This window comes from Rhipicephalus microplus, chromosome X (assembly GCF_043290135.1).
Source record: "Rhipicephalus microplus isolate Deutch F79 chromosome X, USDA_Rmic, whole genome shotgun sequence".
In the NCBI taxonomy this organism is placed as follows: domain Eukaryota; kingdom Metazoa; phylum Arthropoda; class Arachnida; order Ixodida; family Ixodidae; genus Rhipicephalus; species Rhipicephalus microplus.
The window spans coordinates 375,529,660-375,553,486 of NC_134710.1; the positions used below are offsets into that span (position 1 = coordinate 375,529,660).

Here is a 23,827-nt window from a genome sequence, read left to right on the forward strand (position 1 = left end):
TCTCAATCCAACCTTTATAATTATGTCAAAGTGTAGCAGAAAAGTCATTGTAGTTTTGAATTCCTGTTACAGAAAGCCACGTAAACTATGGAGGGCCGCTCGACGCCGAAGCGCCGAAAGTATTTCATAAAAAGCACGAGTTCTGTTGCGAGTGTCCATCTTGTGATTTGACCTTTCTTTGAATTACGTGATTCAGCGGGTTTGTAATACATGTGGGCGTATTCTGGTTGTATCACAATAGGTGAGGAATCCGTACTGGAGCATACCACAAGCAAACAAGGAGCGTTTGCTGAAAATCAGTGTAGCTCCCCAGCATCGGCAGACTCTGCTGGCTCCGCTTCTTCTGCAGAGGTAGCAGAGCCCGAAGTTAACGAAGTTTGCGAAAACGAAGTTAACCAGCTGGTGGAATCTCCTTTTGAAATCGTCCACGACAACTCCTGTAAGAGTCGCCTGAATGATTTGTGTGGAATGCCACCGTCTATACAATGTGCTGCCTACATTACATGCGTTTAATACACATCCGCGTTACAGACAGCCGAAGCGGCGACAGAGAGGTAAACCGCTAAGCCGCCAGCTGGTATGCTCATTTTTTCGAAGCGCTTCCGCTCGTATTTATCGAATCGTCTTAAAAAATATGTCTGCCATAATGTTCTATGGGAAGCCTACTTTCGTCACGACTCTTTCTTAAGGGACATATTCTCGTATAATGCTTCAAGGAGCCGATTAAACAAGCGCGCGCATTGAATCTAATGCGGCTGCAGCGAGCCAGTGGAGGGTTCAGCGTGCCGTGCGCACCGCGCCGGCCGGGAGAGGGGAGAAATCCGAGGAGAATTGAGGAGGAAAACGCGCGCGCGGAGGAGAGTGTCGCTACTTTCTAGATCTAGGGGCTTTAGACCTTTCGCAGTTGCAGCGCCCTCTAGTCGCTTTCATCGTTGATAAACAAAATAAAAAACTTTTTTTTTCGCGTATACAAAGCAAAACAATAATGTATAAATTATCTTTTCATGAAGTATTTAGAAATACATTTTCAATGTATTAACCGTCAATTTTTTGACAAAGAAGCAAGCTCTGACTTGATAGTAGCCACTCAAAAGCCAGCAAGGTTCCGTTCCAGATCCATTGCAAGCATTCACTGCGTGTTGTTTGCGCTTTTTACGCGTGTGTGGTGGCGACGTTTTTATTTTTCACCGTTGAAACTGTGTTTGCATAACCATTTATGCCTCCGACAAGTGTGCTAGAGGACCCATTTTTGATGGGTTTCTTAAAGTGGTCCGAAATCGAGGACTTGTTGTGCCGTGAAGTCTTCCAATACACTCGGCGAGACCCGCTGTCGTTTTTTTTTTTTTTTTCGACGGCCCCATGCCGTTTGCTTTCCGCGGCACAGTTCTGGGGGCATAAGCGACCTCCCTCATGAGGTCCGATGCATCTTGAAGCAGCTGCTCCCGCTCTTCATATTCCATCGTCACTCTGAACGTTGAGCAGCCCAGTGCACCCATCAACACGGCAATTTACCTCCCGTTGTCACCTACGACTTACACTCTCACACATATCTCGCTTTTAACCAACACAAACAACAAAGTACACGAACCTTCACTAGTACACTGCACCTTCCTTGACAAACCCACGGTGGAAAGAACCTTTCCTTCCTCCGTGGACAAATCCCTATTTGACAGTCAGTTGGTTTGGAATGGCTTGGCTACTTGACTATCCAGAATGGTGCCGCATGGTGAATGGTTGCCAGCTACTAGTTTGTTATTACGCGCTACAGCGGCGTATAATGACTAATTTAAGGCTGTGACAGTTAAAAACACACTGTTTCAAATGTACATTTTAGATTACCAAGTTCGATACCTAAGCAAATTAATTACTCGTGTCTTATTAAGCGGAACACGTATTTTAAGAATTTTCTGCCGAAAAAGAAACAAACGAGGCGAAAATATAGAATAAATTTATGACTGTATGAAACGAACATGTGGAGAAAGTTTTCACATATTAAATGAATCTACTTGGTGCACAAAGGTCTTGAGAAATTTTATCGAAGTGCTCAGTGCAATGCTTTTGTCATCCCCAAAAGGTCCTTGACAGGACCTTTTCTGGACCAATTGTTGTCCTCAGAAAGCAATCGAAAAGACGCTTGAACCGGCGCTAGTGTACTGTTTTTGTCCGCTCCAAAACGTCCTTAAAATTACTTTTTCAGGGTAAATTGTTGTCCTCAGAAAGCACTCGAAAAGACGTTTCCGGGTCAAACCACCTTATGTACATGTCGTCCTCAGTAAGTACCAAGGTCAATGAGAACTGTGCGAGGACGATTGTACCGTATGAGGACGACCTCAGGACATCGAGTGTTGTCTGGTCAGTGGTGCCAAGTTATGTTTCCTTTTGACTGTATACAGTGCAACATCCCGGCCACGGCAGAGCATATCGGCGGGCGCGTAATAGTTTAAGGACCCAAGATTGTCCAAATTAGTCCCAAGTCTTCAGCTACAGCGTGCCTCTCAATCGAATGGCAGTTTTCTCACCTTAGCCACATAATTACACTTGCATGATGCAACTATCGACAAGAACGGTGCCGCGCGCGTAACGAAGTAGAAGATGTCGCAGTGTGCATACTACGACTCGATATAGCAGTAATGTAACAATCCGGGTTTATAGGTGCTCCTTCGATACCTCAATCTTCATAATTTTTTATTCGTTCACCAACCGAGCTTAACTGCAGACAGTTTCCCCAGGAATGACTGCTTCGCCGTCATTTGTTAATACCTGCATTCGGACCGTGCGTTGCAGCTTTGACGTTTTCTTTTGAATGTAGTATGAACACACCCATTCAAAAAGCTTTTCGTGGACATGTCAGCGATTAAACACAAGACTAGTAAGCGTGACGTATGCAAGCGCATGTCACGGGATCGAATCCCTGGCGCGGTGGCTGCATTTTCGGTGGAGGCGCAAATAATGAGGTGCGTGTACCTAGATTTAGGTGCATGTTAAAGCACCCCAGGTGGTCGAATTTCCGGACCACTCCTCTACGGCATCTCTCGTAATCATATGGTGGTTTTGGAACAATAAATCTCTGCTATTACTAATATCAAAGCACAGAAGTTCATAAAAAGCAATGCGTGAGATGACAGCTCATGCTAAGGTGGCGCTATCTGGCGGCTCTCAATACCAACTGCAACAGCCACGGCTCTTCTCTGAACCATGGTATAGTGTGCTAGTATATATTCTAGTACACTATAACCATAGCCTCCTCTAGAGGTATAGGTATGGTGGCTAGAAGGAAAGGTGTCAGCATCGGCGCGCCGGAGAGCGCGCTGGAATTCATCAAAATGCGGCGGCGCTGCAGTCGTTTTCGAGATGCCCCTCCTCGCACGTATCAGTCGTACGTGTTTCGTTGCAAATATTTCATGCTACCCTGCGGATCGTAACAAAGTCTACCTGTCACAATTCCGGCGGCGCGCTGCAAAGCGTGTATTGGCACTGAAAACTGGTGTTTTCAATTCAATTTTTAGTATATCAGCTACGAAGCTTAGAATATAGAGAATCAAGTGACTAGCCGTGAGCTTGACACTAAAACGAAGTCCGTGCAGTTTTCAAATTTTATGCCGCAGTGTTCTCCGAGAAGTCTTAATGCACGTAAAGGTATTGGCAACCATTATTTTTATGACTCGCGCAATCAAGGTCTAATTTTACAAGCAAGTCATTTATTTTCTCGAAAGCGTAAAACAACATGAAAATAAACACAACATATGCATTAGGGTGAAGAAAACTGCAAGTTATATGAAACTCAGCTAAAGCAAGTGAATAAGGCTACTAAAGAAAACAGTAAATATACGATGATACAATGGGCATATACATACACACATGACGTTGAGATTTCATTGGCAAACATAGATACAGTCGCAACCAGTTCACAAAAAAATTGATTTCTGCATATTTGAACACAGCCAGACAGTGATATCACAGTTGTTAATGGGGGATTTATAACAATGTGAACAAGACAATAGTAAAATCCCAAGAAACAACAGAGTGTGAGTAATGCACAATAACAAAAAATAAAACCTTGTTCGCTGAGTTAATACTGTGACAGGTAAGTCAGACGTCTCAACTTCAAGAACTTTATTTTTTCTCTTTTTTTTTATTGGACGCATTTTCTCCAGCAAGAGAAAATGCATTCTGGTCAGTGTAAAGAATCTAATTACCTGATTTGTTACTTCCAGTCTGTGGTGTTCACAGCCGACCATATTTAACCTCTTCACAGACAGGCAAGGGATAAGGTCTGTTATGCTGTCACTTTTCAGCTTGTTGAAACTGAAGCAATAGGTGAGTGCATCTTCTATAGTATTCACCAGGTCTGCTAAGGACTCGGACGGGTACAGAAAGCATGATTACGCCGGAAGCAAGCTGGAATTCTGAGTGAAGCAGCAACCTGCTACATTCGTTGCATTTCGTCTTTTTCACCATCTTCCGGGCCACATAGCCACTGACGTAATAAGTGATCCGGGACTCACTTTTGCGTCCAATGAGATCAGTGTAGTCAGGGAGGGCTTCACAAACAACAATAATTTCATGAACCTCACTGAGGCGCCCCAGATCTATCAGCTCATGCAGCTTATATATTCTGCAATTTTATTGAATTATTGTGGATGCCCAGGCATAGAAGGCTGCTCGGAACTCCTGAAGGTATGTTTCGACTGGGGGTGGCTGTGCCAAACTGTAAAAACTGAGGCAAGTCACAGAGATCCAGAATTGTGTCGGCGAAGGGTGATCATTCGAGCCAGGCATTCAATTGCTTCAGAATTCCGAAAAGATTTCAAGTGCGTCGTGGCAGAGGCGAGACGTCATCAAGTGTTTATATAAAGCCCAAGGTTTTCGTGATAGTGCCGGATGGAAAGGGTGCTGGTTAGAGCGATGCGGAGTCCTTCGGCAGTTGATTCACTCAGGAACCCATCCTCCTTAGGTACAGCTTTTTCCCAAGTTGCTAAGAACCTGTTGATAACATGCTTGTAGCTACGGACGATTAATCTTTCGTCGAAATGAGCCTCACACACAACGCACTTTTTTTCCAGTGGTTCGTCAGCACGAGGAATCGTATGCTCTCAGGCCTTGCTCTGTTCATTGTCGGTGCGAGCAGAGAAGAGAAACGCTTTCTTCCTTTGGGCCGAAGCATATCCCACATTGCATCCAGGTGCAAAGCAGTGTCTTTGCTACTTACTCATCACTGTTGCATGGTCACATTGACACGTATTGAGCCCGAACAAGTCCAAAAAGGCAAAGCACAGACATTGCGGTTTGCAAGCACACGAGCAAGCGACTAAAAGTGCCGCCACAGAACACGTACCACAGAACACCTACCGCTTACCAGTTAGCGGCTGGCAAGCGCTCTCGACCTATCACGGTGGTGACTTGCGCGCCGCTTCCGCGGCGATGAATGGATGTGGCTGTACCCTTTAGATCGGGCGGCGGCTAACGCCACGTAGCCGTAATACTTAGTGAACTAACCATTAGATTTATCTTTTTTTTTCTTTAAATAGAGAGGTTGAGCATTCGTACTTTGCAGTGAAGGTTTTAATTTTCACTCGTTCCTTGACTTTAGCCACCAATCAGATAACTTCCTTCTAGTTAGGTCTACCCGCTTAAAGTCTATTTTGCCTTCCCTGTCCCTCAGCCCCAGTGCTTTGAAAAACTCTGCGCCATCATCCTGAACTATAGGGTGAAGCCCATTACAGAACATTATCAAGTGTTCGGCAGTTTCTTCTTCCTCTTCACACGCACTGCATACTGTGTCTACCTCTTCGTATTTGGCCCGATATGTCTTGGTTCGCAATACTCCCGTCCTGGCCTGAAAGAGTAGAGAACTACCCCGAGTATTAGCACAGATCCTTTTCTTGGCAATTTCCTGCTTAAAAGTTTGATAGATCTTTAGTGCGGACTTCTTAATCATGCCAATTTTCCACAAGTCAGTCTCCATTTCCTTCACTTTCTTCTTAACCGATAGTTTTTTTTAGTTTGGCCACCTGCTGGTTTCTAAGTATTTACCAGTCAATTTCCTGGTTCGCTTCCTCCATTTTGTATCGACATTCTTCATGTACAAGTAGCTGAAAACCTTAGCCCAACGCTCCTCCCCCATTTCTCTCAATTGCTTCTCAAATTTTATCTTGCTGCTAGCTTCCCTGCCCTCAAATAATGTCCATCCCGTATCACTTTGTACTCCCTGATTTGGTGTATTCCCGTGAGCTCCTAAAGCAAGCCTACCTATTCCAAGTTGCTTAATTTCTAATCTTGCTTGAACTTCTGATTTCATGCACAAGACCGCATTGCCGAACGTCAGCCCAAGAACCGTGACCCCTTTCCATATTCCTCTCACAATATCATACCTATTGTAATTCCACAGTGCCCTATTTTTAATCACTGCTGCATTCCTGTTACCTTTAGTCGTCACGTATATTTCGTGTTCCCTTAGGTACTTGGTCCCATTGCTTATCCATACGCCCAGATATTTGTATTTATCTGTTATCTCTAGCGTGACCTCCTGTATTCTAAGCTCACTACCTTCGTTATTATTAAACATCATGACTGCTGATTTTTCCTTACTGAATCTAAAATCTAACCTATTTCCCTCACTACCGCAGATGTCCATCAATCTCTGCAAACCTTCCTTGTTGTCGGCCAATAGCACTATATCATCTGCGTACATTAATGCTGGTAGTGCCTGATCAATGAGCTTTCCTTGTTTGACTAAAGAGATGTTGAAGCCAAGTCCACTTCCCTCTAATTTGGCCTCTAATCCTTGTAGGTACATCATGAATAACAAGGGTGACAGCGGACACCCCTGCCTAAGTCCTTGTTTCACTCTGTGGGCTTGGATACCTGTTTTTCCCACTTTATAACTACCTTGTTACTTTTATAGATTTTCTTTAAAAGATTAGTGACTCCATCTTCCACACCCAATGTGCCTAGTATTCCCCTCAAGTCCTCTTGGACCACGCTATCGTACGCTCCCTTGATATCCAAAAATGCTAGCCACAGGGGCCTGAGTTATTTTTTTGCTATTTAGATGCACTGCGTCGGTGAGAACAGATTGTCTTCCAACCTCCTGTGTTTCCGAAACCAATTCTGCAGTTCCTCCAGCACCCCCTCTTTCTCTATCCATGCCTGCAGTCTTTCCTTCATAATCTGCATCGCCAGCCTGTAGACCACTGACGTCGCTGTTATAGGAAGGTGGTTGTTTATGTGAGCTTTGTCCCCCTTTCCTTTATAGATCATGCTCATTTTGCTAAGTTTTCATTCATCAGGGACTTCACCATCGATTATTGTTCTGCTCACTGCCTCTCTCAAAGTCTGCTAAGACTTGGGACCTAATTCCTTTATCATCATAATTGAGATGCCTTCAGGGCCTGTTGATGTACTACTAGGAACCCTCTTCTCAGCCCTTTCCCCCTCTCGTTGTGAAAATGGAGCCATTGTGCCACTTGATCCATCCCTGTCTATTGTGGTACATAAGGCACTTCTTTGTTCAAAATTTTCTGCGTTCTTATATATTCAATAGCTTCGTCCCCTTCTAGCCTAGCACTTTGAGCTGTAGTTATTAACCTCTGCTCTAGGTTGGTTTCATTTCTTAGAGAGTTTAGATGGTTCCAAAATTTCGCAGCTGCCTTTCTGTCCTTTTTATGTACTTCTGCCAGCCACTGAGCACCCTTTCTTCTAATCTTTTCATTCATCAGGAGGGATGCTTCCCTTCTAGAGCTTAGAAAAATTTCCCATTTTCTTTCAACATCATCTGTCGGTTCACCCCGCTGCTTCATGTCTGTGTTCCCTAGAAGTTTCCTGACGTTTTGCTATGGCTCTCTTAACTTCCTCATCCTACCAACTCTTGGGCTTGTGTCTTCTTTTCCGGGGTGACTTGTCACGTGCCTTAGCAAGCTCTAGCCCAAACAGTCTAATTAGATTTGTGTATGTCCATACAGTTTTATAATCCACAGTAATTACTTTCTCAATTTGTTTTGTAGCAATTTCTATTTGCCTTTCTGAATGAAAATTTTCCTGTAGTTGCTCATCTTGCCTTCTTCACACTTTCACTGCTTTTCCAAAACGTAGCTTGATTCGTTTGTGATCACTACCCAGACTTCTGGAGCCACCTTCATCTATGTGCATTCCCCTGAGCTTATCGTACATCCTATGTGACATCAGTGCGTAATATATAGTCGACTGCAGCCTTCCTACCTCCCATGTTATTTGCCCTTCACACTTCTCGGTACTGTTGCAAATGATCAAATCAAGCCTTTCACACATATCCATGATCATTTTGCCTGTCGGGTCGGTATACCCATCTATATCTTCTACGTGCGCATTCATATCTCCTAGTATAATTAACTCGCACTCTCTTCCTAACTCCTGAATGTCCTTTGATATACACTCTACCATTGCCTGGTTTTCTTCTCTGGCCTTTGCTCCCATCCACAAGTACACGAAACCAAGAAGTGTCATTTGCCCTGCCACTTTCCCTTTTAGCCGTAAATGTTCATTGCATCCCTGCTTGACTCTTTGCCAACCCATGCTCTTATGTATAATTGCACCAATTCTACCCCCCCTTTTTGCTGCCTTCTGTTCTATTGCAATATTCCCATACGTAGTCCGGATTGCAGGGTGGTTGCTCCATGTTCCGAAGATGTGTCTCCACAACCCCATATACCATCAGCTCCTCCTGCCTGAACTGCTCTTCTATCTCTTCCCACTTTAACCTATTCCTGCCACCCTGCATTTTAATATAGCCTACGTCTGACTTAGCTCGGCCCTTGTGCTTACGTCGATTTCTTCTCCCACGAACTTCGTGTGGCTTGAATATTTGTGCCCCTCTAGGTCCGTCTTTGGCTGCACTGTTGGCCTCAGGGCTCTGGGTCCCCCTAAAAAAGCTATGGCTTGGCGACCCATTCTGTTACCGACCCTCTTGCCCATCGCACCACTGTAGTGAATACCATCCTGTGCAAGTGGAAATACCAGCACGCCTCCTTTCAAGGCGCGGCCGGGACGATGCTGACATCTCTCCTTCTAGCCACCATAGTATAGGTACAGTGTCTAAAAAAATACTGCCTAGTGTGCTGAGCGCGGGTGAGAAGCGTCGCTGATGACTGCCGATGGCGCCCGCTTGGTGCACTACGGCGTGAGTGGGTGCTGCGGCGCGAGTGGGTGCATCTGCGATTAATTCGCGTGTTCCGCAAGCGCTGTGAAGCTTTCAGTAGGCCGAGTCACGCGAGGCCAACTTTCAATTTTTCGTAGTTTCGGAGAGTTCTTTACAAAACGCTACCTACACGACTGCTTTACAAAACAATACCTACACGACTGCTTTCACAGTACTTGTATTTAGCAATATCAAAGGAAGATAATGTAACATACACCTCACCATTGGCTGCCGCCCACAAAACACACACACACACACACGTACACACTTATTGGGTACAAGATGTGCTGGGTAATTTGCGAACACTGTAGCGAAAGCATCGGGCTTCAGGTGCGGCTTCTCTCGGGCGATTTCATTCACGACACCGTAATCTGAAAAGATCGTCCAATGCAGTCACTCTCAAAATGTCGTTCGCAAACGACAGCCTTCGGCGTCAGCCTTCTGTCTGCCCTCTTGATCCTGCTTTCCCATTCTGCAAGCCGTGCTGGGTCCGCCGGTGCGGTGAACAAAGATACCCTTTCCTCGTTCGACAAATAACCGCTTCGACACAGAAGCACAAAACATGTCCTTTCCTTGCATTGCCCCTTAGCCGTTAACATCTCAGTATGTCTTTGCTCCCATCTGGCAAAATCGAAGTTCACAATACGACAAATAACAGCTGTCAAACACTCATCTCTCGTAGCGAGGCTCCGGCACCAAATGGACGGTTAGTGGTTCGTGAGGAAGAGGAAGAAGGCACCTAATTTCTGTCTGCCTAGAGGCGACACGGCGCAGTGCCTTATAGAAGTGGGGGAAGGAGGGATAAAAAGAATAGAAGGAAATAGATGAAGAAATAGAGAGGCAAGCGATGGAAAATAGAAGGAGACAGGAAAGCGGGGATCTGGTCGAAGCAGTCCAAGGGCGGGGCACCACAATGCGAGAGCTGCACGGCGTCAGGAGACCGCGGAGGGCGAACCAGTCGGCGGGGGCTACGCTGGCGTCGGAGATCGCGAGGGCACGACCGTCCAGCTTGAAATCCTGCGAGCGAATACCCCAGCAAATGGACGAGAAAACTTCTTCGCACAATCAGGCACCCACTCGACTCGCAGCTCCGCTTGCGGCAACCGAGCGCAGTCATCACTTGTCGTACCACCCTCCCTCGTAGAAAATGCGCGCGCTCAGCCAGCGCCTCCTAGAATTTACCTGTTCTAGGTGGCTTTGGCTCAGCACACTAGGTAGTATTTTTCTAGACCCTGTAGTATAGGTAGAGAGGAGGCTATGTCTGAACACACTACCCCATATTCTTGTACACTATAACGAAGTCACATCAGGCGTATTCTTTGCTTGTTTGTGGTAGGCTCGGTGTTCACGTCGTTGGTTGGATTGTGTTTGTCGTTGCGATGTGCTTTGTGAACGTGAATAGTTAGATTGCGTTCGCGTTTGCAACCGCTGAATTTCGTGGTTCGCCTGAGCTTGCGTGAAGACCATGATGCCAAGGACTTGTCAACCTGTTTCAGTGCTCTTTGACATCCGTGATATTTATTTCTGTTGTGTGCGCGTGGTGGTGATGTTGTGGTAGTTCGTACAAAGATCTATTAACGTTGGTCCGTACGTGTTGCCAGTTCTTCTGGGCGCACTTGTAGTTTTGCGGTTTGCGCGGCCGTTCGGCAACCTACTCTGGTTTTCGCGCTTGTTCGTCAAATACTTCATTTTATAGGCGTAGTAGCATCGAACTCGTATCAGCTGAGCTGTTAAATGTGCGGTACTTTAACCACTACGTCGTTCAGAAAAGCTGCCGACCATCTCTGATACCAAAGTATGGGAATCACTCGATGTAATTTCGATGGCTATCGAGATCTAGTTTCTTGATTGCGTCAAACGCTGAGATGAGTCAATCACAGTCCAGAAATTCACTTTCACCTCGCTATTCGTTTCCATGGCTGCACGAGCGATAGTTCTTGGCAAAAAAACATTCGACTTTGAGCTTGCGGCTAGCACCCCACGGTTTCTGTGCATGTAGCTACATGTGGCTGCGGTCTAGCTTGTATTCTATACTTCAAACTGCTCAGCGCTAAAGCACTAAACACAGCTACACAAGTGAGGGGAGGATTAGCGCCGATATCCAATTGAAAATTATCACAACTCCCAAATGTGTTGCCTACACCCGAAATTAAAACAACATGCTTATGCTGAAAAAAAGAGAGTGAAGCATAAAATCGTATATACCTCGCAAATAAAAATTAAAAACGAAAAGCGGCGACTTAAAAATGCCAATAAATGCAGGTAAGCCAGTTCTTTGCAGTCGAAAGTATTGAAGGTTCTGGCTGCCATCATGAGGATCGGTTATAAGAACTTGTGTTTCCTCAAACAGGCACTGACAATCATATTTCTAGTTAAGAGAAACCAAAGAAATGTCTCTACCCATGTATTTTACTTTTTGCGAACTTTTCTGTAACCATATGTTGAGAAATTTTCCTGTTTGACCAATGCACTGAGTAAGCAACCTCAGTTATGTGTTAAAACTAGTGTTGTTGAAATACTTTTGAACCATAGCCAAGCTATGCACCGCAAAACTTTGTTGACTGTCCAGTAGGCATCGATTACAGCATACCTTGGTTCTGTGGACACAGTTATGTGGGTCAAAGATACGGGTGCCTAAGTACATGGCTGCTGGAACATTGTCGAAAAGGAAAAACCATAGATAGACATGGTTCTTTGGCTTGTGATTGTTGTGAATGTGGTTGCCAGCCGCTGTTCGAGAAAACACAAGCTCTTGCAGCTCATCTTTATGATAGCACCAGTATTATCATTGAGAGAGAGAGAAATAGAGAGGAAAGGCAGGGAGGTAAACCAAGCTTGGCTCGGTTGGCTACCCTACATCATTGAGGCTCCATGAATAGCTAAAGGAAGCTGGTGAAATTAAACCTTCGATGTTCCTATCTGATAAAGAACTAGTTACCTGTATTCATTGTCATGTGCTATTTTGTCTTAGTTTTTTTTACAGCTTCTTTCAGTGCACTTTCACTTAATTTCTTTTTCCTACCATGAGCATGTTAATATTTTGGGTGTGGGCTATATATTGTATGTTGTATAACATCTAAGTTAGAAGCCTGTGCTTGTCCTTGTGTCACTGGGGTTTTATCTGTTATTGTGCTGGCTATTTTCAAATCTCTGCACAGATGCATTGTATGCATGTTGAAATTGACACAGCGAAAAAACGAGGACGCAAGAAAAACAAATACACACCACTGCGTTGTCTCGCAACTATCCTTATAAAAAAGCACACCATAAAAAGAAAACCAAAGGTATCAAACTCCCTTGATCTGGTGGACCACAATAGAAAGTTTAGTCCTGCAAAGTCTAGCACGGTGCAGAAATTTGAAGTGGAAGAGGGGGTGAAAAACGTCTAGTAATGTAATTTAAAAGACCCTTGTACCACATCTTATAAAAAGTTTTTGAGAGAGATTTGTCATCGAAATTCGAGAGAGATGAAGATACCGACATTCAGAATGGCTAAAATATGGATGCTGATAACGAAATAAAAACAATTATTCCGTTATGTTCTGGCTGCACGGGGCACTTGTGGAACAAAAGCTTGAAACCAATTACATCTGTGTAGTTTACCTGAATCAAGGGCAAGAGGGAAGAAATAAGTGCGAGTGTCATTTAGCAAAGTAACACAACTTTCTTCCTTGTTAAGTACACAACAGCTGCTGAAGTTCTCAACATGCTCGCTTGATGCCTTGCGAAATTGAGCAGTGACAAAAGAAGAAAAGTCCGTATTATTTCTTCTGCAGAGATGATTCTCATGGTCGATCACAGGGCCTCGTCAGTCAGCCTCAACTAGAGAAATGACTTTTTAATTAGAGTAAAAGTATCGGCTTCAGTCTTTTGTGCAGGCTTAGTCACTCAAGAAAGGTCGGTGGGACACGCGTTTCAGGCCTCTGATTTAATCTGCAACCAGTGCCGAGTGTTGTTTTCACGTGATAACCTTGTGACAAAATATTTCTAGGCAGATTTGCAATAGTGGTGCCAAACCACAAAGAAGGGATACTGAACAAGCCCTTTTGTTTTTGTGTTATTAGTTTTTTCTTCTTTTTATTTGTTATTCCTGTCTTCTTTCTTACAATTTATTTTATTCTCTATTTATGATTGCATTTTATTTCTCTGGGAGATGATTTAGACTCCAACCAAAAGTTTTGAAGAAACTCGACGTTTCGAAACCTACTTGGTTCCTTCCTCAGAGGTGACTGCGGAGGCTACGTAGCAACGGCATCTTCAAAGCACTCACGGGGTGGATAATGACCCCTCTCTCTTTCTTTCTCATTTGGCCCTGGAGCGCAGTCCGTGTGTTTACACTGGGGGAAGGGTTCCGAGAGAGCGGTTGATGTTATGGGCTGTCCTCTGTATGTGCCATGACTCGAGTAACAACTTTCTCCTCCAGTTCGGCTCACTTTCAAGGATGGCCATCGCTTCGAAATTGATCTGGTGATCCAACGTCTCAGCATGTTCGGCGACTGCGCTGCACTCTTTGTAGAACTTCCGCACATCCCCAACGATATCAGAAGGGTCCTATGGCAGGCGTTGTGTCATTCTTCAAGAGCAACAATTTGTTTTTATTTTAAGTGGATAAAGGCAGTGGGTTCATGGCAACGGATGCACCTTCATAGAACTTCAAAGCAGAAAAAACAGTCTACAGGAAACTCATCAAGTTAAGAGCTTAGTTAAGAGTTAAGAGCACAAGAGTTTTAAAAAGCAAGGTAGTGGCTTCAGATACAACTTGTAACTTGCAAAACTGGAATGGTCTATTGCAAGCTAGCAAAAACAACACCTTTTCCGTGTTCTTTATGGCCAAGATGCATAAGCTGGATATTTCATTCAGGACGACTGTGAGTGAATAAGGTATTTGGCAGAATGCGATTACTTAGTTTTTAATAAAGCAGCTAAACTCGGTTGTCATGAAAGTGCCGTTTTTAACGGAGAATTTCTTGTGCATCACCCACTTTCTTCAACCAAATTCTTCGATAGGGTACTTGTTCTCTTTTATTGTCAAGGACCATTGTTAACAATGTTTAAGCAGGCTTTGGCAGACTGGGGAAAGAATTGGTGTTTACACATGAGTTGCCGGCTTGCTGCTCTTCACAGTTTTTAGCTTAGCACATTACCTCGCAGAGATGTCACGCCTGTTGGCTTCGTTTGCAGAGGTGTGCAAAAGAATTGCTTCCATACGAGTTGGTGTAATCCAAAACTGTGAGAATGGCCATAACTAAACAAAGCCTAGAGTCTGTGCACGCGAAGATCGTGCTCACATGTTATGCAGAAAACTTTTCAAAACCAATTGGATTGGTTGTCTGTGGTCTGTTTCCCTCACATGCTCCTTATCACTGTAGCTGAGTCACTCCTCCAGGATATCTAGGGAGACCAACAAGGCACCAGAGTAAAGCAAGAGCCGAAAACGTTGAGACTCAAGGTCGTACCGCATATGCACTGAACTGCAGACAACCCAAAAACGGTCGCAAACAGACTTGGTATGCCAATAGTTTTTCTGCGCCATGAAAGCCGTCTTCAACTTTCACATGTATAGTAGTATTCTATCTGATGAAAGCAACAAAGGTGGGTACATCAAGAGGCATGCTAAGGCGTACACAGAATGCGCCAATAGCGTCAATAGCTTATGAATTTATGCTATCCTGCGGCAAAAGAGGAATGCTGGCCTGGGAGGAATGAGCATGAGCAGAAACGTGTACTATAGTTAAAAGATAAAGATGGGGCACATTTGCCGATGCATTGTAATTCTCACAAGTGTGAGCCGTGCCTGGATAAGGTTCGAATTATTGGCAGAAGCAGGGGCACTTCTACTCGAGAATCAGTGCAGGCATTCCATATAAAGTCACAAGGTTCATTATGTATCAGCAGGGGTGTAGCCATTAGTTTGTTTTTTTTTTCTGGGGGGGGGGGGGGTAATCTTTCGAAATGGACATTTGTTTTATCTCTACGCCACCGAGAAAAAATATTTTAGGGGGAGGGGCACGAGCTTGGTGTGCCAGCCTCTGGCTACGCCCCTGTGTGTCAGTGATACTTCACTGTCTTTCTCGCAGGTAGAAAGCTAGCTTACAGATTGGGATTAGGTAGTATGCGGTCAATGTGTGCCTACCTTGCTGCACTTGTCTGTGCCTAGAATTTTCGATGCAGGATATGATAAAAAAACAGTAGAAAGTTTGTGCACCCCTCGACCCCTTCCCTCATTATTTCATCACACAAGGCAGCCATATCTTTGTAGCTTGTACATGAACATGGACTGAGCAGCCCAGCAAAGAGTACTTCTAGCCAGACCTGCATGTCTTGAATATCCGTAAGGGCAAACTTGACATAGAGGAGGGACACTATGTCTGGGTGATGCAGGCCAGAGACACATGAGGCTATGACAAGATACAGATATGCAATGACAAGGACAATGAACGCAATGATTGTGCGAGCTGAACAAGCTAGAAAGAGGCCAGAAGAGATCAGTGCCTTTTATCGCACAAAGCATGAAATAAGAAAAGTAACTATCAAAAGTAACTCTCATACTATTAGGAACGTAAGAGCACTACAAAAGGCTCCATAAGTTGTTCTTCTGTGCATGGGTACGGCATGCAGCTCCATAAAAGCTAGCGCTGCAACTAGGGCTTAGGAATGTTTTACTGGGATAGTGTCAGAGTGCATGCTCCAATCTGTACTGCTTTTTAGCAAATATATTTAGGAAAATCTTTTCTAAGTTATGTTTGGTGCCAAATTAAATTAGTTTCCTAAATTGGATTGGTGCCAACATTAATACATATGGATATTTGCTAGTGAATGAAAACACTTTCGTTACATTAGGAATTTTGTAACACCAGGTTTTGCTAGATGCAGTTTTAATATTAATTATAAGTAAAAACTGCGCAGTGAGGTGCTGCGAAAAATTTCTAAACAGCGGGTGGGTGCTGGAGCCGACGTTTTGACAGCTGGACGTGTTTTTATCAAGGATAAACAAAATGTAAAAAATTTGCAGAAATTTTGTGCTGTACGAGAACTATTGCTTTATAGGAGTGCTTATCCCAAGAAATAATTTTTTTATAATATAGAGAAGCAGATAAATGTAGCTTGATCCTATTTAATATTGTGCGCACACACCAACGTCCACCAAAAGCTTGGAAAGTGCACTGACTGCTAAGCATGAACGAAGGTGCTAATCTGATAGCAAAAGTACACATCACATACTTTTGCTTAAAAGAAAACACGCACAGAAAATCTACACCTTTTAAGATCCAAAGTGGCATTTTACTTTTACAAGAATGAAAAGTCCTTCAATTTTCTTTGTGATACTTGATTTACCAAGACCAAACATGTACACGTGCTTCGTTGTGGACGTCTCATTATTCTAGACTTGCCCAGTATGATGCACCTTTCCTGCGTAATTTTGATACAATAACTTTGTATATGCAGCAGACTGCTTTTCTTGCATGGTCATCTACTGACGCAACCAGCAGTCGAAGAGATAGCAACCACCAGAGTGCACAGAACTGAACGGTTTGAGCATTCACACGTGTGATCATACCGGCGTCACACGGACACTTATGACCGCAATCAGAGCGTCAGCGCTGAACTCGATCCGGATTAGGCAGCAGCGGCAGACTTGTTGATCGCGATCAAAAATACTCGAGTGACACCCTTATTAATGACCGCTACAGTACAAACTAACCATGATCAAATACGGTGCAGCCATCAGTACAATTACGATTTAAAAGGTGACGACATAGCAAAAAAGAGGCAAGGTTCCTTTTGGCATTGCATAAAAGAGAACCAAACTACGTACCTCTACTCTTCGACGCATGTGCTCACGTCTCGATCGATTCCTGCGAACTAGTGCAACTTTCTGACTAAATCATTAAAACCATATCGCACAGGGTCAAACATTGCTTTAGCCCCCCCCCCCCCTTTTTTTTTTCTGCGCACAAAACAAAATTGCTTAATATGCCCTCATTGGAGCAGCCCGTGGTTGCATAAACTGCAGCAGAAGGGAGAGTTGGGCTAGTTGGTTTTGGTTCTCTTTGAAACGGCGCAAAGACTAAGCACAGAGAAGACAGCGCTCGTGTTGCCCAGTCTTCTGTGCGGGTCGTCTTTTTGCTGTTTTAAAATGAAGTTGCATAAAATGTACTGTTTACATGTTTTCTGCTCCGCTCGAAGCCATTGAGGCTTTTGCCACTGCGGCAAAACCGAGCCGGCCTCCCACCGGCTGCTGTCGATACTGTACTGGCGTCGGCCGTCGGTGTCTTCTTGGTGCACTTATAAGCAAACCAGCTTCTGTTTTCGTCACGATTAGCACAACTGTGTGTGGAGAGCAAATGTAGCCGACCATCTCGAGCATAATAAAGAATGTGAAGTGGGCAAAAGGACAACTTCCTGCGACAGATAACTACTACAGATATCTCCTACATTTTCCTTGCCATTACTGTCTGTTATCATTAATATTGTGTCTAACAACAAAAAAGTAAGCCTTAATATACTTTCCTTAATGCTACACAGATTGTATTGAACTTCTGCTGAATGCTTGAAAAGGAATGGTGCTTTCTCATCTCTCACACTGGCGTGCACCTTTCCGTCACAATATGCATTGTAGTGAAAGCTAAATGCCAATACTGCACCTATTCTGCCAAATTTTTAAAATTCTACAACATATACAATAGCGTCACACGCCAGCATAGTTACTAGTAACTGTGTCAAATAAGCATGGAGGTCAATGACCATGTAGTTTTAAGGAGTGTAAACGTAGAAATATTAGTAAGATGGGGTGTCACACTGCTTGGTACACCTTAATGGGAATAGATAGCAACATCAAAGTCGAAGTGCCAAGTTGTCACACAAACCTTTTCTTCAATTCATTCCTGCCGAAGAGAGCATCTGCATAGAACCACCCGCTCAGCTCAGTTGCCAACAACCCAGACCATGAATATTTTCAAGCCGTCTAGCGTAACATTTCATAATGTAAATGTATTGACCACTCTCCTTTGTACACTGGCATTGAGAGTACAATAAATAATTCATGTTTAGCTCACGCACTTTGGTGATGCAGTTGAATTAAAATTGCATGCTTGCACTTGTTTAGAAGGTCATACAAAGAAAATGCTGCTTTTTGTATTTCCACACTTTGACAAGCATTTATCAGCTTTCTGCATAGCCACCAATTCACCAAGTTCGAGAAGGTTCATTTAGATATATACTGTCATAGTAAAGTAAAAGTACATGAACACTTAGGATACACGTTTTATTTTATTTTTTCTTCTGTTATTTGCAGCTCCTCTAAACCTGACTCGCATAGATCATTTCTTCAAGCCATCTGCTGCTTCAGTTTTTTACACTTGGATCTTCAGCAAATGTCGACTTTGCTTTGGAGCTTACAGCGCCACTTGAGAGCACAGAGTGCGCAGGTCATCCTTTGGCCAGATCCCTTGGAGGCCTTGTGTAACGTAATCATTGTGAATGTTGAGCATATTGCTTCCTCATCATACTTTTTATAGAGAGCCTGCAAAAAAAGGGGGGGGGGGCAATGAATACCCAAAAGGGCGGTGCCACCTTACAAATATTTGGGGCATCACTCTCACTCCCAAAGACAGTACATTTGAAATTCAAGACGACAGAAATAAAGCGATTGGGGAACGATTTGCCCCTAGAAGTGATGAAAAACCAGTTAAAAAAGCAATTTCACACTTTCAAATAAAAAAAAAACAAGCTTTTGACTCTTTCATTGTGAAATATGTGTGGCGCATGACAAAGGCGTAGACTAAGAAAGACAGCGGATCGTCCCGTCGCATTTCCTATTGTTTTTTGTGAGCCATACATTTTGAGCATTTATCACCAAAGAAGCCTATCTTACATCTTGTCAATTGAACTCTACATAGGTTCTATAGTTTTAACACTGATATAAAAACCAGCTATGGTATATTGACATAAACTGCAACAAAATCGTTGCCATCTTTTCTGTCCGAGAGTGGTTCCCTCTCCCTTTCAGAACGGCACTGATCTTCTCTACTAAATATGAAATAAATTTTGTCAAATTCAGGCGAGGAGCTCACAAAAAAAGGTGAGACATGCATGTCCCACTGACTCAGGAGGGTGTTTCGAAAAGTGGGAAAACACTGTCTCATGAAGGCACCATCTCACGATTGTGTCAACAGGTATTTTGATTATCAAAACACTGCTTTTGCTTTTTCCTTCGCTACCCTTTGCTAGTATCCTCTCTCAAAGCCACTTTGCCCTTTCGCTGAACACCCCTCTAGGTGCTTTTTGGCCCGTCACAATGTTTTTTTAGGCCTCCTTGACTTAACCCCTCCCCTCTAGACACACCCACTACTTATTACCTCGTACTAAGGCAATAGCGTTAGAGAGTTCGTGTCACAAATTCCACCGTCAGCATCGTTGGTTGTTAGTGAAAAATCGAGAAAGAAGCAAATAAAATAAATTTTTTGGTTCTATTGAGGATCGAGCCAGGGTTGTTCGCGTGGCAAGCAAATGTCCTACCACAAAGCCACGATATTACTTGCAGCTGCTTTGCGAAAAAACACTATAAATGCAATGTAGTAGAAGGAGTCTCCTTAACACATTTTGTTCGACAGGTGTCGCGACGAAAACGAGCCTATTCGGCGATTTGTAGGCACATTTGGTAGGCCATGAAACTATGTCAAAAAAGGCCGGGACAGTGCAGCCATCACTGCTAAAAACAATCAGGAACTTTCAAACAGCTTTAAAAATGAACAACTACGTCCATCTAGCGGAAAACATATGCCTTTCCAGAAGAGTTGATCAAACAAACAGCAAACGCTAGATCATGTGCTGTCATCTGTGAGGCATTGTGAGACTTTATGCCCCTTCAAGAAAATGCCATTTCAACAAACCATGACACTTGCATAGATTTAGCTTTGTATTCTCACGACACCATTAAAGAAGTGAAGTACTGCAGTTGCCATTTCACCGACCATAAGGCGATGCTTGTTGCGGTTGGCCGGAATAGGTCTCCACAAGAACAAGTCGAACAATTGCCAGATAACTAATGCAAGACAGACGACCTCTCTCCTTACTTCTCTTCACTCTTACTGTCCCTTTAATTCCCTCGCGAGTGTATCGGTTGAGGTGCAATCACATGACAGGTAGTTATCGTGCACTCTACACCCCTCTTTCGAATGGCATCAGCAGTGGGCTAGGCCCACTAAGCAGTCGGGTCGGAGCAGCCAAGCAAGCCTGCGTCCCAGTCTTTTTGGGATGGGTAGGATGAAAGGGGTTAGGTTTGGACTTTTGGCACGACCATACCATGAGGAAAATGTCAAAGTTTTCTCAAAGTGCAGGCACTTCCCCATGCAAATGGGGTCAAAGTGTATACTATTCTTAAGCACAAAACAGTTTTCGTATGAAAACAAAGGACGATTTGGGCCTCTGCCTTCCAAAGGGCCCTATTGGGTTTTGGATATATGTGACAGCCAGAGTTGATGAAATTGTATGACCTTCTTAAAGGTGTAGCTCAGAATTGATGGGGGTGAAGACAATGCCCGGAGAGCGAGCGGGCTGCCCGGCCACGGTCGTCAATTGGCTAAGGTAACTGCTGTGGCTGCTGACTGTTAGGTCGCAGGATCGAATCTTGGCTGTGGCGGCTGCACTTTCCATGGAGGCGAAAATGCTGTAGGCCCATGTGCTCAGATTTAGGTGCACGTTAAAAAACGTAGTCGAAATTTCCGGAGCCCTCCACTACGACGTCTCTCATAATCGTATGGTGGTTTTGAGATGCTAAACCCCACATATCAATCAACACAGGCCCTTTTGTAAAGTTCATGCAAGAAATGTTGATAATGATCAAATATGGAGGACTTTTCCATTTCAGCCTATACAACTTGCTTCTAAAGGGCTCTGCGACTGCTTTTTTCAATGTTTTTCACTTAGATTTAGCTCATTCAGGTTCTCCTCTACTATCGTCCTTTAGCAAACTAGTTCAATAAACATTGTTGTCATATTTATTTTGTCTTTGCATAAAACAACATGCCACGTTTTTACATCTTATACTACTACTACTCAAAGCAGCCACAAAAGTCTGTGGTAGGTTTTAGTCAATGCACGTTTTGATGCTATAGATAATACTGGCACATTGATTTGAGTGGAGAGGGAGCGATAAGAATCAAGGTAAAAAAAGAAAGGCGCAGCATATCACGTTTGTCTAAGCCCCAAACTGTGAATCTATCGGAATAAAAAAAATCATTGAGATATTGTTTACTGAGGAGACAGATTCATGTAGAATGCAATACCACTTGAGTAATATGATAATAGAGAATGTCAATAAACAAATTAGAAAAAATTAAAATCTTGCCAAAGGCGGGTACAAAGAAATGTCAATTTCTTTAAATTTTTCAGGGAAATTATTTTCAAAAGGCTGCGACAATGTCTACGCAAAAACAGCTATGTGTGTATACAGTTATAGATGCTTATTTATGCTGCGGCCACACCATTCCTTCATTGTGGCAAACCAGTGTACAAGGATACTTTTCGGGGATTTCCGGCATTTCATGCGAGAAGCTTGTTTGGGATAGCATATTCTTGCAGCAATTAGGCAGAATATGCACTCACCATATAATTTCTATAAACAGATAGTGCCTGTAAACAATTTTGTGCTTTTTTTTCATCCAAGATTATAATTTTGATGGTAAGAACTCCTTCTGTTTGACATTATTCACAGAAACTACTTTCACGGCTTCCAAGTGATCTGTTAATGCGATAGCAATTATATGGACAGTCTCGGCTGGTTTTCGGCGTCCCTGCTGCCATCATTCACGTATATGTATGTGAATGTATATACACACACATACAGGGAAGGATGCGCTAGCCTCCTTTTTCTGCGGAGCGAACATCGCTGAGTCGTCTGCGCACGCCCTTGTTTCATGAGCGAACAGGGAGGGAGGACATATGGTTGCCGCGCTATCGCGGCAACGATCAGCACCCGGCTCTTGCCCGCACAGCAGGCGAGAGCTCCTACAGGCTGCACTATCAACACGAAAAAACTGTGCCAAAAGAGCACCTGGAATGGCCGTCTACATATACATGCGCTCTACACATATTAAACTGCCACCAGCAGTGACACACGACGTATAGCCTTTAATACAAGCATGCGCTGTCCACAGGAGGCGCTTCTCTTCATTGCCGTCACTATGCACGAGCCTTGTTGTGGTCATCTACTGTGACCACGTCGCAGGCAACTTGGTTACTTAACAAGCGCATGTTTACTACAATTAATGTTGCTCCTAAATATGCTAACCTTGCTTCATGAAACATTCGAATATTTTGCTATCGCATTCAGTGCTTTGCCCTTTTGGCAAAACTGACTTTTTATAAAGCGCTGATAGTGAAATTTATGAAGAGTGTGCAAACACTGTCCTACCTAGTACGCAAGCGAGACGGATCCATTAGGGGGCGACTTCGTAACTTCCAGCCTCTTATACTATGATAGACTATGCTATACTTTATGCTCCCTACTCCAAAGATCATTCCTCACCCTCTTATCCATTTCCCACCCCTTGCTATACTATACACTATGCGAAGCTATGCTATGCTGAGAGCTGCTTGGCACATATTTGCTTTTTTTGGGTGCATACCTATAGAGTTTTTGTGAACACCTCACGGGAGAACATTTTGCTGAAAGAGCGCTGCTCCACTGTAACAAAAATTGAAAAGCCTCCGTGGAACACACAGCAGACTGTCACAGTGAAAGCTGGAAAGGGGCAACTAATACTAGTACACATGCAAGGTACCAACTAGGCCAATTTTCGTTTTGTGTGCACAGACCCATGGACACGCTACGAGTGCTGCCCTCACTAGTTCCCTACCTAATTCCTTCTTTTTTGGTAGTGCTAGAACACCAAAGTATTACACTCATTTTAGATTACGATTGCCTGGCAGGTAAATGCACACAAAAATAGAGCAAAAGAATAAGCAATTACGATCAAGTAAAAAGGAGTGAATGCGGATATACAGGCTCCTAGGAACCTTCTTACACTGGTGGAGCTGATCTTTGGCCTTCATTTCTGTTGTTGGTGCGTTAACGACTAAATAAAATTGTTTTTTGTCCTCCCTAGCACAGCTGAACAGACTTGTACCAGTGCATGCACATGGCCCTGTTGACATTACAGTGTGTTCACCTTTGCAGCTCGCAGATCTTGCAACAGCTGATGGTGCAAGGAGAACCAATATCGTCTTTGTACATTTCACAACCATTCTTCAACATGTAATTTCCATCCAGAAGTGGCACGTACTTTAGTCGCCTGACCATGTTATTCTTGAGATGTCAATAAAAATTACAATTTAGAAATTTGCTTTGGTTTTTATATTTAAAGATATTCAGAATGCTCATGCCAAGCTTTTAAAATTCATATTGACCAAGCATATTTACTAAACCAAGTGAGCACGGCTTTAAAGAACAAATAAAAAACTGCTAAAAAACTTCAGTCCATAATCAGAATAAGCATTTTAAAGCTCTCTCACAAGGCCATGAATTAAAACCATGTTTTGCATCATATTTTGAAATAGCAGCACACTTCGGCACATATAGTACATGCTGAAAATTTTGATGTACATTTTTGATATTCTGCATTTAATTAAAACAACGCGCAATAATGTCCAAGC

At 43.5% G+C, this 23,827-nt stretch overlaps 1 protein-coding gene across 2 annotated transcripts in view; it reads left to right on the plus strand.

The window, feature by feature from the left end:
* The window catches only part of LOC119161061 (uncharacterized), a 56,544-nt gene extending 33,045 nt beyond the window's left edge, over nucleotides 1-23,499 (plus strand). Inside the window, exons 4-5 of one of the 2 annotated variants that reach the window (XR_012887515.1) lie at nucleotides 18,468-18,639; nucleotides 23,352-23,499. Coding sequence is in view for 1 of the 2 variants with exons in the window: in XM_037413391.2 (XP_037269288.1) it covers nucleotides 18,468-18,583 (116 nt within the window). In the remaining variant the exon portion in view is untranslated. Of the gene's footprint in view, nucleotides 1-18,467; nucleotides 19,157-23,351 lie in introns of those variants that run through there. The other variant, XM_037413391.2, reaches the window with a different exon arrangement.
* Nucleotides 23,500-23,827: the final 328 nt, after the last annotated feature.